Raw genomic sequence first — 15,166 nt, forward strand, 5'->3', positions numbered from 1 at the left:
CTCCAGCGCGCCAGCGCCGTCCTCTCCCTCCTCCAACACATCGCCTCCGCCCCTCCACCCAGGCCGCGCCGCCGCAGCGCTCCTCCAGCGCGCCCCCGCCTCCCTCCGAAGCCGCGCCGTCCTCGCCCTCCTCCAGCGTGCTGCCGCCGCCCTCACAGCGTGCCGCCGCATTCCTACCTCCTCACAGCGTGGCGCTGCCCTCCACCCAGCCATCTCCCTCTTTTGATCTTCACGTGCCAGCATGATCAAATCGGCTATATCCTAGCTACCATTTGGAATTCAGAAATTCCTCTTTGGTGCTTTCTGGTATGTTCTTGTATTTGTTCATATGTTATTCAACTGCTTGTATAGGAGCAGATTGTTTCATTTAGGACAAAAGTCTAATATACAGTAGACGCTTTCATTTGATTTATGGTGGTCTTGTACAACAATTACCGAGTAGTGCTTATTATTTACAAATAGATGGTATGCCAAACTTGTGCAATTTAAAAGTTAATAAATGTTATATTTCAAAGGAGCATGGTATTTGATCATACTGGGATAGTGTGTGTTCCAATACATGATGACCTTCAATTGTGGTTTTATGGAAATCCGCGTCACTTGTGATCTTGGTACATGAAAATGATTGATTTGCCGCACTTTGGATGTGTTTTGTGCCTTCACATAATAATTATGCTTTCATGTCCTAGTTAATTTTCTTTCCTTTTCTTCTCTGGTTGTCTGTTTGCTCTTCTCAGAGCAATACAATTGTGCATGGTCATCATGTTTCAATTCAGATATAATTTTTTTCTGTACAAATTCTGAAAATAAATACTTGTGTAAAGTCATAATTTTTCCTGTGAATCTTTCATCTGCAACCAATCTACTAGGTGGATCCTGCTTATACATTAAATGACTATACTTGTATGTTGTCTTATACATTATGCCAGATCCGGCGGCCGACATCATCGGCGGAGGCTCATCTTTGTCAACAATGGCTAGAAGAAATATTATCTTGCGATTGGAAGTGATTTTGGGTCTGCAAACTCATGCAGTTCCTTATTCTTCTCAGTTTTCATGAGACATTATACTGCAAGCAGAAGCCTTTATTTGGTCTGTAAAATCATACAGCTAGTGCACATGCTCATTTCGTAATCTGATTATGCTCTTTTTGTAATCTGTAATCATCAGTGCCTGAGAAATGCTAGTGCATATGGTGCCTTAGTTTACACGCAAATAGAAATGTATCAATGTATATGTTCCAGATTATCAGATTACAGATATATTTGAGAAATGTATATGTACCTGTGCTCGAGATATATGAATTTGTAAGATATATGTTCCTCTCGTTTATTCTCATTTTGCAATCTCTAACCTGCCAATTTTCTGCCTGAAATCAATACTGGATATTGATATATGTTCAATTATTCATGCTCGTTTTCTAATCTGTAATATGTTAATTAATGCCGGTGGAATCTGCACTGCAAATGATGCTTGCCTAGTGCTGTCTAGGAGTAACGGCTGAAACTGTACATCAAATGCTAAAGTTGCTTGGATATTAGTGGGAAATGTGTTGTGATAAAAGTGAAGTTTTATTATGATCAGAAATTGAAGAGTATTGGATGGAAAATGTTCTGGCTTTGGATGGTCACCTAGCCTTTATTATGAATTGTGTGTGTGCTGGCGCCATTGGATAGACTTCGATATGATGCATTGAATTGTGACCTGTCAAGTTGTGATAATTTCATAATTGGTCACACAGAAATTTTGATTTTGTTGATGTTGATTGTTAAGGAACTGGCATAGGGAGATAACATCCACTCTCTGCAAAAAAAAAAAATTGCTCATATGGGATCTCTCGAGTTAGAAGTGACCTATAGAATAAGTGTTTGATTCTGTACAAACAACTAGTTCTGGGTTTATATCAATTATGCCGACTCTTCGCATATGAACCATAGTTTACATATTCCATATTCTCAACCCAAGAAAATCAGATTCATTTTAGTATTTCGAGGCGCAAAGACTGAAGGTCCTTAGCTACTACAAACACAAGGTGAAATGAGACACAAGTAATCAGTATATATCCATAGATCAAAAGAGGATAACTGGAAAAAATTGCAATTACATTTCCTTTCAAAAATATCAGTCTAATCACATAATGCCATTATCCACATTTTCCATCAATTTCACATGAATACTACCCATGTATTCCGGTATGGCCCAAGTATACCCCTATGTGAGGCATGACCAATTGGCCTCTGTTTCTTCTTTCAAGTCTTTTCAAAGCTTCTTCTCCACTCCAGCTATCTTCCCTCCATGGGCGGCCATCTCTTTGTTGACACCACTCAAGCATGGCATGTCATCTCTGCATTGCATTGTACCTGACAAAAGGACATTCGGGTCAGGATTACTATGAGCTAATTTGATCCAAAAGACTTGGGCGTAACTTTGAAACATGCTAAGTACGTTCATGCACAGCTAGCAAAATGCTAATTAACATGGTTTTCTGCATTAGCTCTAAATATGCAAGAAAATTACAAGTATAGAAAGCAGCCGAAATAGCTCCGGCATCAGATTCGAAAAGGAAAATGGAGCAGCATTGAGAAACACAGGCCGGAGTAGAAAACCTGTACCCAAAGCAAATTATTCAATACACCAACATGCAGAATTGGAAAAATATGAACATGTAAGAACATGTGACTTTTAACTGAAGTGTATTAAGAGGAATTTAGGAAGGTAATGGACAATGATAGATCAATTAAATACAAGATTACAAAAATATATGAGATCAAAGTTGTGCTGCTAGTTTGACAACAATACGGCAGAACTAATTACCAGCTAGTTTCAGAGCTAATTACCATCTAGTTTCAGAATTCCGAATTATTCAACGTACCACACAACCAATCTAATCGAACATGCCATAACTAACATGAGAACCAACCAATCTCAAGATTAAAACAGACGGACTAGTATATTCTGAACATTTTCTCAATTGGGTGAACAAAATTAGCAATGCTGATCTTAACTAATAATAAATCCTACAGGACAGATAGCAATGCTGATCTCAATAGATCCATCCAATACAAGATTCATGTCCTGTAAACTAAAGGAGAACAACTGCGCACACCACAACACGTCATCAAAGCTGCAGCACACTGGTATAGAACCCACGGAAATCCATGTCGCACACCTAAGGCAAAATGCTAATACGAACGATTTTTCTCTACGATCTAATGATCAACTAGCTACTGCTGCAAATCGTAATCACGCATGAAGAGTGAAGTGGGAGGCAGGACTAGGCACATACCGACGACGGTGTTGGTGGCTGGTGGGGTTCATGGCGGCATGGCGCCCTCCACCAGCGCCGTCCTCGCCCTCCTCCAGCGCGCCACAGCGCACCTCCACCTGGCACGACGCATCCGCCCTCCTCCAGCGCGACCCGGCCGCCACCAGCTCCGCCCCGGACCCGCCGCCGTGTCATTCCGCTCCGTGACGGGAGAGGACGTAGACCACCTGCCCCCGGACCAGCCGCGTCCACCTGCCGCTAGATCCTCCCCCTCGCCCCCATTCCTTTCGATGCTGCTATGCGTGCGTACGTCGGCGCAGCGGGAGGTGGTCTCCGGCGGCAGAATCTACTGCGACGCAGGAGAGAAAGATAGATGGGGAAACTATCGGTCCGCGGGGGGAGGGAGGGGCCGAGGGGTGGTTCCGGAAATGTTTTGGACACTTGTCAGACTACTCCATGTCCTGCTTTCAGTACTCCATCCTATTACTCCACATAGCTGAATTGGAGTATTAGGAAGTATCGTCGAATCTGAGTCCTTGGATTAAAAAATAGACGGTCCGAATTAATTACAGGGTGCAGTAGAAGAGCTTAAACGAATGCTAGTAGAGTAGAGAGTAGCAGCTGGTAACAGCGAAGGCAAATGAGAGAGCCGGCGAAGAGTAGCAGCTGGCATGTACAGGAACGTGATCAACGTCAATCCTAAACAAACAAAGAGGGAACCATGCATGCACACACCATTTTCGCGCACAAGCCGAAAGCAGCGTCCACTATCTCCTTTACTACAGTCCTTTGTGGCCGTAACCCCAAACGAGGCAAAGGAAAGAAAAAGAAAAAGAAAAGCACGACCTAGCTATCTTCCCCTTAGCACGCGACACGTCGCGCCAAGAGCTCTCGTAGCTACCGCATGCACGCGTGAGCCAGCCAGGTTAAAGTCTTAATCACCTGCAGGTCAGAGGCTAATCAGATACAGATCGAGACGCCTACCCACGCTAACCAAAGTAATTATACCACACTTCTCTCTTGAGTATCGGTATCATTCGCAGGCTAGCTTTAGCAAAGGCAGCTAATTAAAGGGAACCCCCGCCTCCCGGTCGGTCACACTCATGCTAGGTTGCTGCTTTTTCCCTGCTCATCAAGTTAATTGGTTAGTGGAGTGGTAAGAGCTAAGCGCTTTAAGTTAATTTGTTTCCTACACTCCTAACAAAACGGGGTGATTTGGTTTTTTCTTTCGAGAATATAGATTTGATCATGACAAGTTAATTAATCATTTAAAGGGGCCAACCACACGCAGGATCGCTTTAAGACCTTTAATCCTCGGTCCTTCCTTTTGATCGCCTCTCTCTCTCGGCCATGTCTTGGTTAAAGTGGAAAAAGTTGATTAGAGGAGAGGGGTCAGGAGTAATGTAGCGTGGGGCGAGGGATGGAGTAAACAACTAGTGGCCAAATCTTCCACTTTGGGGCTCTTAAGATTTGGTCGCGCATATATAGGCATGCGTGGGCCGGCCGACCCAGCTCTATTGTCTTCTTCTTTTGTGCTACTGTTACAGTACTCCTACCTCTCGAAATATAAATACACCTCGTCAAATCAGAGCCATTAGCTAGCGTTCCGGTAAAAAGAAAGAAGTAGAGCCAGCCCAGGAGTCCAGGAGCTAGGCACGCACATATTGGTGGACCGAGTCCTAGCAGTAGATCGATCCACACCCAATTCCTCGGATTTGGAAACCGAGAAAAGTAAGGCTGGGACTCACTAATTGAGAAAAGGTACGGAACGGAAGGGGGTGGAGACATGGAGTGGGTGCACGCTCGCTCGATCGGGATACGCGTGCAAGTACCCGCGCGGATCACGATGGCAAACGCGGTCTACTACTACTACGTCGTGTGCACGCTACTGCTAGCTACTACGGAGTACTCCTGCTCCAGCAGCGCAGGCGCAGGCGTCGCAGCGGCTAAAGTGGCTCGTTTTGCGTTCCTCGTGGATGGATGGATGGAAGGCGGCGTGGGATTCGTACGTGCGCCCCCTCCTCCTGCTGTCGGTATGGGCAAAAGATTACAGTGTGTGCTTTTAACCATCCGGTTTTGACCTACTGCTGCTAAATGAACTTAACTGGTGCGCAGCATACACTCCTGGCTCTGCGATTTTGTCAAAAGAGGCGTGTGTCAGTCTCTGTGGACAATTGAGTGTTCGGCCGACTTGGTAGTGACTCGGTACAAGTATTATTTCGCTCATTTAGGATCGACAGATAAATGAACTTAACCGGAGTAGTATTAGCACTTACTACTGGCTACTGGACTCAAAAGAATATAAGTACAATTTTTTGGCCTTTTCTTAAGATGAAACTGGACTTTTTCTTTGTCACGCTTTGTGCTTTACCGCCTGGTTCAGTACGGACCAGTGCCACGAATATATTTATTTATTTTCTTGTAAATCTCTCGATCGTTTTTACAGAGTTCTTGACTAGTAGTAACAGCAGGAATTTGCAGAAAGCGCGACGTACGAACGTACGTACAGCACGTCATTGATGCCACCATGTCACTGCCACTCAACTCCGAAAGCAGCACTGGCGCTGCGCTGCACTGGACGACGTACATGCACATACATGGGAGCAAGGATACAAAATGCTCATCACTTTACTGCCCGGCATGCCGCTTTTCCTTTTCCGGTTTTCACCTCTTTTTTACTTCTGCATACACGATCAGAGCGAGAGAGAAAAGAAGATACAGAGAGCTGTGTGTGTGTGTTGTGTGTGTGGAGAAGAGTGCTGAGGCATCGCAAATTGTGTGGAGCGTGAGGGGGGAGAGGATGAAAAGGTCGTGGCGGGGGACATCACGTGAGCAGAGGAGAGAAGCACGCGCGAGGCGAGCCTCCTTGGTTCTCAGGTCTTTGTGTGCTGGACTGAGCTAGCCTTGAGGTATGTGATTGTTTTTCTTGTAGCCAGCGTCTCCGTCAATCAATGCAGCGCAGCAAGCATCTGGTCCTGGGAGGGGGAACGGACGCACGCGTGCTCGCTTCCTCCGGCCGTCCGCTCCACTTTACTATTCTGAATTTTTTTTCCCCGGCGGCCTCCTCCGGTTTCCTTTTTGACTACGTACCTACTGTACTTGTTGAGCAGTGCAGTAATGCCTCCGAAAGCGAAACGCTACTTTGAAAATTATCGAATTGTTGTTTCAGATAAGAAATCTTGTTTCAGAAAAATAAATTGAGAAGGTGGAGGACATATATCAAATCAACCGACCATTGCAAGAATAATCTTTAAAATAAAAATAAAATTACACGCATTTTTTTGGATAAACATGGTCGTCTTCCTTCAGGACTCGCCGTGCCATGAGCAAAAATCGATGCTGCCTCTGGAGGTTTGAACCATGTTAGAGTTAGGAAAACGTGTTGCCATAGCAGTCGGGAAGTCCCCAATTAGAACAAGAAGATGCTGGCCATATCCAGAAGACACTGTGAGCCGTTGACGGTGATCTAAGAAACAAACCACTGTCTCGGAGAAAAACGCAACGAAGAATGTTGAATGACCCTTCCAAATCCGGCCAGATGGACTTGGGAAAACATAGCCTCACTGTCGAAACTCGCCAATCGAAGAAGGAACCAACAAACTGAGACATGTAGACTACTTGCAAAACACGAAGACAAAACTAGATCCACTAGTCCAAAAGAGCAGCGGCTGAAATGCACCACACTCCTCAATGCCACTAGCGAGATTGCAATCGACGAGATGGACGAGGAGTTGAGAAAACCCTATTTTTGTTATGTACAGTGCCCCCCCACCCCCGCTTGCTGGCCAACCGAGACTGGGGCCCTGTTTGTTTGCGCTTCTGCTTTTGATGCTTCTAGTCCTCTAAAATGCTTTTTAGAGCGCTAGAAGCACCAAAAGCTGAAGCAGAAGGCCATTGTCGTTCTTTCTCGTCGGGACATCGCTTTCCTGCTGTCTCCTCCCCGTCCGCAGTTTTTTGGCCATTGGCTTTCAAGGTATGGAGTTGTTTCCATCCAGCGATTATTAGTTAACCCACACTGATCTTCACGAGTGCTGGATGTGCCACTGTACACCCGGCACACCATCTAGATCCGTCCCTGGACCCTGATGCACGTAATTTGTGCTGCAGACATTCAAAAGGATGCGGTGGCTGGGTCTTTTTGTAGAAGTTCTCCCTCAAGGGATCTCCTTAAACCTCTAGTGCCGTGTTATTCTGTAAATCATCTAGTGTCGGATAATTCTACACACTTCTTGATTCAGAGGGCATTGAGTTCCCCGCGTTTCCACACCTCTTTATTCATTGGTCTATCAAGGAAGTTTAGAATTCCCAATTTATGTGTCAGTTTCTCTGTTTGTGTCATGTTCTTGTTCGCTCAAATATTACTGAGAGAACGGATAAGAGTACTAATTGTGTGGCCATTGGTGGAGGACAGAAAATTATTGAGGCGGGGTGAATTCTTATCCTAACACTATGAGTTGATATAGATATCACATTTAATATTTTTCTAGGTTTGCAAATTTCAATAAATTTGGTTCTTTCATACTCTTTTAGGATGCATTTTTTTGGTTAGTACATCTTATGATATATCATCTACTGATATTTATGTTAAATATTAATTTTCATCATACTATATGTCAACCATAATATGAAGATCGTAATATTAATATCTGTAACATAAAATATATGACAATTATAATAATTTGCAAACAGTTCTTCGGTGGGGTGAGGAGACGATTAACAACTCAAATCATTATAAGGGTAAAATTATAGTTATATTTTCCTTCCAAAGATATTTTCATACTTAGCGACCTAAAAATATCAAGTAGATATTTGGCTAATAAACAACGCCCTTCTTCATACTTATGAGAAATAACTACACAATCTGAAACATAGCATTTGAGTCCGTCAAAATCAAAACTCGTAAAACAATAATACACCACGTGGGCATGGCTATCATATCTACTGTCATTAAATAATATAATTCCCCTATCGAACTTTCATGAAGCAAGAAATACGAGTAAAGATACGACGATTAAGACATCAATGAGCAATCATACATGGACATCAACATTAGATATCCAAAATAACTAAGAGTGCAAAAGTTCTGTCTCTCGGAGAACCAGTCTTTGCAGGCTATATTGTCATCGATTGCGCAAAGTTACATTGGAACGCAACACACACCACCTCACACGGGCGTCGCCGTCGAAGATTGGCCACTGATGTGGGCGACAATTGACCTGTCACCACTGCCTCCTACAACGTCTTTCTTAGACTCTGTAAAAAATGTATAACTTGGCAAGTCATCGCCATCGCTGTCTCTAATGATTTAGAGTTAAATTAGTTCAAATTTTGCAGATTTATTTTATACAGAGACGCAAATACAAATTCTAAAGGACCAAACAAATGTACATCTAACAACGGTTTATTAATTTGTCTTAACTTAATGCAAGGGTTACGGCATCTAACACGAGTTTGTCATTTTTTTTCATCCATGTATTCTTAAACATTATGAGTAATCATGTTATTCTCATTTAGTCCTTAGATTTTTTTTTGAGAATAACCTGTAATTTTATTCAAACAAGAGAACCATTACAGGTACAATGCTTTGGATCATAAACTCTAGAAACTCTAAGGTAACTCCTATAATTAAGAATTACAATGAAATTTCTTAAAGAAATCTTCTCCATGATTTCATACTCTGCAACATGAAATTCTGCTGAGGCTTCAACATAGAGACTGCAATCAGACTGTAACAGCAACATCATTACCGGTATCTCTGCACGAACTTGACTACTTTCAAAGGTTTCGGAAAGCCCCTTGAGTCGCTCATCCAAAAAGATGAGAAGCTACGAGCGTTGAACATACTTGGGCCGGGGATGATCCTCTAAACGTGCAGGTCGTCGAACCGCAAAATCTTCATCAGAACGCCAGAGAAGTATTCCAAAATTACAAAACATAAAACCAACAAAAGCAACATGGCACACTAACAAAACCTCAACAGATACGTATAAACGGATCTGCGAGCACACAAACCCAACATTCACAAGATCGGGTACACTAAATCCACGAGAATTAAAAATCTCTGATTCCGCAGCAACGACTGTTGAGGCATCACCATAGCAAAGGAAGAAACAGAGTACTTTTATTCGTGACGGCATCGCACCCTCCGCCGTGACGTTGCTGATCAGAACCAAGCAAACGATATAAGCAAAAACTTCTGAATAATCTTAGAAGGAACCGAGGTTCCCCCCCTCGCAGCGCCAAGGCGGTGGCCGGAGGCAAGGGAAACCGAAAATCTCCGGTGACGACGGCTACGGCAGTGCTCCTGGAAAACCTAGGACGTGGAAGATAGCATTTTACTCCTTAGATAGTTGGCCCAGCTATATGATGTCATGCCTGGGCTTGGAGGAGTCAAGGCTTCACCGGACCGCGATCGGGTCATGCTTGTTTAACCTTAGACCTGTCAGTGTCAGGCCAGTCGTCCTGATGGCCACCTACAGCTATACTCCCTCTCCTCCTTAAAAATAAAAATAAATAGAAAAAAAGAAGAAGCAGCAGCTATAACCCCTCCCCATCTCCTTGCCGAGCCCCACAGCCCCCTCGCTCCGTGGATCTTCTTCCTCCTCGCGCGAGCGCCGCCTCTCATCCCGCTGCCGAGCGCCCGCGCCCCCTAGCTCGTCTTCCTCCTCGCTCGAGCGCCTCCACCGCAGGTTGATCTCCCCTTCGATTCTCTCGCTCCCGACCGTTTCTCCTCCCATCACCCCACGAACGGATTCCGCCCTTTAGATCCCCATTTCATAATCTTCCCCAATTCGTAACTGAGGCAAAAATCAAGATTTCCGGGCGCCCTACCTTGCCCTACTGGGTCCTCTGCCCGTGGGTGTGGCAAGCAGCGGCTCAGACAAGATTTCGCGTGTTTAAGCATGAGACTGGAATCTCTGTGACTGTGAGAGTCATTGCTTGCTTCCAACCATTGCAAAATTGCCAGGTAACGACGATGTACTGTGACATTTTGTTAAGGGCTGACTTTTGTGAACAATGCTGACATTGCTTTCGTGTTTCTGTTCTAGGCTGAGTACTTCCGCCACCTCCTCAAACCTGTCACGTAGTTCGACTCGGTTCTCTCATTTGTTGCTGAATAGAATTTTTGCTATTTTAATTATTTTTCCACAAAGACAATTCAAGTGGAAGAACATCCTGTTCATCCGAATTCCTACTGGTGAGAATTTTTTTTTCATCTTGTACACATTTTTTTTGTTTGATAGGGTTATACAAAAACTCAATTTGTGCTTTGGTACATTCAGGTAATTCAGTTTGGTGGTTCTTTGTCGATGGGAGAGAAAGATGATCCTTGGTGCCATTGGCCTAGTACTCCATGGAAATTAAATGTCGACAGCTCTGCAAGCAACCCCTGTGCTGCTGATATTGGGCTTGATAATACCAACTCTGTGAAATTGCTCACATATCCGAACACCCATGTCTACATCTATTCTGGAGTTGCTGCACCTGTGCCGTTTTTCACAGCATCTGTTGCTGACAGACCTCTTCCAGTTTCTTCGAGATTTGTCTCAACATTGGCTCCAAACATGGGACTGTCCAGAACTGATCCTCCAAACAATAGATCTTTGGTTTTCTGTCAGAATGAGAAAACCAGTGCAGGTCCTTTCTTAAGGAAGAGAGCTTTGGATCCTGTGCCAGAGTTGCAAGGTAGCAATGAGACTAATGTAACTGATTTTGGAGCACAAGGCACCGATGATACTCATGAGAACACTGAAGAGATTAATGCGCTCCTAGATTCCGACTCGGATGAAGGGTATGAGAAAGTGCATGAATTCAACAAAGCCAAGAAATCTCCTGTAGATAATGACACCTTGAGTGTGGAGTCAGTAGCCAGTGCTGGTGCTAGTGTAGGTGCTGCCCATCCAACGAAGAAGAGAAAACTCAGCTCTGATACCGACAGGTCTGTTGTTGATACAGCCAGCTCAGCAAGGCCCGGCCATTCCAATGGACAGAAGCATCCTGGAAACGATGATGATGCACAGTCATGTTGCATTGGTGAAGTTGAAAGTGACCGCAAGTTTGCTCTCACTTTGAAGGATGGAGAAGAAGCAGAAGGCGACAGCCCTGATGATCGGAAGCTGAGAATAGAGAAGATCCAAGAAACTGTTGCTGCTCTTAGAAAGATCGTCCCTGGAGGCATCGCCAAAGATGCTACAACTGTTCTTGATGAAGCAATCAGCTACCTGACGTCTCTTAAACTTAAGGTCAAGACGCTGGGAGCTGTTTCCCTCTAGCTCCTCAATAGTTCTAAGTTTTTTCTTGACTCAAATAGCTTCCTATATATTCGAGCTGCAACTAAAAGTAAAAACAGTATTAAGTTGGAGGGGCCAAGTCAGTTCCATCTGGTGCTTTTTTACCTCACGAGAAAACGCAAAGCTTGCGTCTCGAACTCTCAGTGCATTGAAAGAAGAATGTTAGGCTCATTGGAGCAGAAGAAGGAACATCCAATGTGGATATTTTGCTAGCTAGCTAGCTAGCTAGTTTTGTTCCCACAAGGCTCCAATTATTGAGCCAAGTCAGCCTCTGGAGAAAACGCAAAGCTTGCGTCTCAGAACTCTCGGTGCATTGAAAGAAGAATGTTAGGTTCATTGGAGCAGAAGATGGAACACCCAATGTGTATATCTTGCTAGCTAGCTGGTTTTGTTCCCACAAGGCTCCAATTATTGAGTGGTTACAATTGGCATGTATTACTGCAGTACTGCTTCAATTGAGGCTGGTGGGCATGTACTCCTTCCTCTCGGTGTGGATCACTGAGGACTCATGGTGGCCGTGGATTTAGCTAGGTTGCTGCTTCTGGTAAATTCCATCTCTGTGTGCCTGTTGTAGTTCCTCTCTTAAAAGGCCCTCATGGCGTCGATGGATCAATAAGTTATTGGACGCCATAAAGAGCTTTCTTTGAAGTGTGATCAAAAGCGCCAAAGGAGGCTGACAAGAAAGGAAGATGTCCATGCAAAGCGTATTGTTGTGCTGTATGCGTCCATGGCTTTTGAACCAAAGGCAGATGGCGCGAGGTAGTAGTTGATAGTGTGTTCCTGGGGTCCAACCCCAACAAAGTGTAGTGTGCGCGCCTGATATGGAGTTGAATGCCCCCCCAGTTGCGCTCCTTTTCCTCCCCTGCTTACTTGTTGCATATATACTCCTGCTTTATACGCGCTGTAATGATAGTTCCTCGGCTCCACTGGTGCATGCCTTAATTATTTCCTTCTGTATGTTGTACGCTAGCATGGTATTGTTTCTCTTCCGATCCATGTGCACATGCAGTAATTTTCAGGATTCCCTTCCCTATTTCTGGAGCTCTCCTAGGCTGGGAAGCCATCGACTTTGTGTGCATTTCTCCTCTCATGTTTATCATTTATATACGATTCGTATGTACCATCTGCAGCCTGGTTGTCGATTGATGATCTTGGACAGTCCCTCGTCTTCTTGGCGAGGGAAGGTTTTCGCCTTGTTTCTGCAATTTTACAGGCAACACGTACTCCAGTCTCCAGGAACGCGTATATGAGCCGAGCGTGCCGAAGGCTTCGCCTTTGGTGAGAAAGCGAAGCCTTTTCCCGTTTCTTGCAACGGGACGGCCAACAGATCCGGTTCCAAAGCGGCTTGACACTATTATTAGGCACGCGTGGGCGTGCAGTGCAGCAACGGGCACGCCGTGGCGGGCTGGGCATGGGGCCCAAAGAAGATGCACGAGAGGTGTACGAGCTCGATCGATCATTCTCCAAAAAAAAAAACAAGCTTGATCGATCAATACCTATAACTAGAGCATCATGGAAGAGACGGACGTCGGATTTGCAGTTGCGTCCGTGGCGTACAGAGATCTGGATCTTGGCGGCGGTCATGGAAACGTCCAGCCTAACTTAAGCTCAAAATGCACGGTTTCTACCACTCGATGAGGAGGGTGGTGTCGCCGAACCGAAGATCCCCTCCATTACTGTGTGCAAATTAATCTGCGTCTCAAGTGTTGGGACCGGCAAAGGGCGGCAGCTTTCTGTGACGCGCAGCTCCATAAACAGTCACCCACGGCACTCTCTGTTTTCGTTGGGCGCACAATGCGAAGAAATTGAGCATTTCTAGCAGATCCTCCGTGTGGTTGATCGGAACTGTTCAATTGAGCTGAATCCGAAAATGCAGTTCAGAAGATGCGAAGAAATTGAGCATATCTAGCAGATTCTCCGTGTGGTTGATCCGAACAGTTCAATTGACCTGAATCCGAAAATGCAGTTCAGAAGAGCATCGGACAGAACAGAAACCGAACCGAGAACTGAAAAAACAAACTCAGCCACCTCTTGCCGCGGAGTGCTCATGGCGCGTGCACCGCTCGAGCTCCCCGCCGCCAACGCAGCCAACTCCACCAAGACGAACTTGGCGACCTCGCGTTCTGAGGTCACGGTAGACGCCCACTTGCGAGCTCCGAGCCGTGAGGGAGTGCCGCAGCCACGCCGCCTCGTCGTCGGCCCCTCCGCCGTGGCCGCCGCTGGGTTTCCCTGCCCGCGTGGGGAAGCGGTACGACGAGCGGCCGGCCCCGCCGAGCGGTCGCTGTGAACCATTGGGACGGAAGGGGAGAATTTTGGGTGGCCGGAGCTGGGGAAGATGGAAAATGGGTGGAGGATTTGGGCGGCGGGGTAGGGATTTGGCGGCAGATGTGGGCGGCGGAAAGTGGGGTGAGGACACCGAACTGGAACCGTGTGTAGGCATATATGCGACCGTTCGTGAGTTTTTCGTGTAAACCTAAACGCGTTTTTTCGAGGAATCTGTTGGGGCCGTTTTTTTTGGCTCAAATCCGTAAACTCAGTTCGGATCGACCATATGCGGAATTTGGCAGAGATGCTTTTACTAGTTCGGAAATAATTAAGCTGGTGAGAAATCTCCATTTCATGCAACGAAGTGCCGACTCTTGCTCGCTCTCCGGTGCTCCCCTGTGCATGCGCGCCCCCCACTATGTGGCGTTGGGACTTTACTCGATACTCGGCAAGCAGCTCTACTCGTTTCGTGCTCAGCTTGTCAGACTAACGCTACTACGAAACATGACATCGTAAAGGGCTTAAAATGCTATCAGCGACTGGATGCCAACGGTGAGCAGACCATCAGTGGCGGGCCGTACGCATCACTGGCGGTCACACCTAGGACCCGCCATTGATATCATTCTCGTGATTTAAAAAAAAGGCAGGCAAATTTTGGCACAAATTTGGTCGTCGACGAAACAAATCACAAATTAGGTCGTCGATGAAAAAAATCACAAATTAGGTCATCGATGAAACAAATTACAAAATCAGAAGAGAGAAAATGAAAAGAAAACAGAGCTACAAGCCTACAACTGCTCCACAACGCGGTTTCGGCTCTCCACGTCGGCGGCCGAGGTCGGGGACGCCGGATCTTCCATCAACAAACTGTGAGAGACGGCGAGAGAGAGAGAGAGGGTGAGAGAGAGAGAGAGAAAGAGAGGAGAGAGAGACACATATCGGCGGAGTCTCTGTCACTGGATCCGGCGACGAGCTGGCCGGGGGTCGGCCGGACCTGGCAGAGATGACTGGGTCGGCCTCCCGTCCTGCGCGGCGGTGGCGGCCGGCACCGGAGGCTGCGCCTGCCCCTCCTGCGCGACGGCAGGCGGGACCGGAGGCGGCGCCCTCTCCCTCCTGCTCGGCACGGAAGAGAGTGAGGAGGGAGAAGATAGGAGAGGGAGAGCTCAGGATGGACTGCAGAGGAGGAAGGAGAGATTGGGATTTCGGTGGGACGGTGCTGGACTGGTGAGGGGGTGAGGGATAGCGGCAGGCCTCGCGGAAAGGAGAGGGAGAGAAGAGAGAGGGCGAGGTGGAGGTGTGGAGGGAGAGCAGAGAGAGGGGCGACAGACAGCAGTGGCGAGTATAA

General features: G+C 46.2%; 1 protein-coding gene and 1 long non-coding RNA gene across 2 annotated transcripts; one reads left to right on the forward strand and one right to left on the reverse strand.

Annotated features, from left to right (window-relative positions):
* Positions 1-9,811: 9,811 nt before the first annotated feature.
* Positions 9,812-12,589, forward strand: LOC100821139 (transcription factor bHLH145). The gene is made up of 3 exons (XM_003557729.4): positions 9,812-10,232; positions 10,315-10,463; positions 10,549-12,589. Exon 3 carries the CDS (start codon positions 10,576-10,578, stop codon positions 11,536-11,538), a length of 963 nt encoding a protein of 320 aa, XP_003557777.1. The 5' UTR covers positions 9,812-10,232; positions 10,315-10,463; positions 10,549-10,575; the 3' UTR covers positions 11,539-12,589.
* Positions 12,590-12,997: 408 nt separating this feature from the next.
* LOC112270053 lies at positions 12,998-15,148 on the reverse strand. The gene is made up of 2 exons (XR_002962366.1): positions 13,585-15,148; positions 12,998-13,504 (listed from the first exon to the last, which is right to left on the reverse strand). It is a non-coding gene; the product is annotated as an uncharacterized LOC112270053 (long non-coding RNA).
* Positions 15,149-15,166: the final 18 nt, after the last annotated feature.

This window comes from Brachypodium distachyon, chromosome 1, assembly GCF_000005505.3.
Source record: "Brachypodium distachyon strain Bd21 chromosome 1, Brachypodium_distachyon_v3.0, whole genome shotgun sequence".
NCBI lineage: Eukaryota > Viridiplantae > Streptophyta > Magnoliopsida > Poales > Poaceae > Brachypodium > Brachypodium distachyon.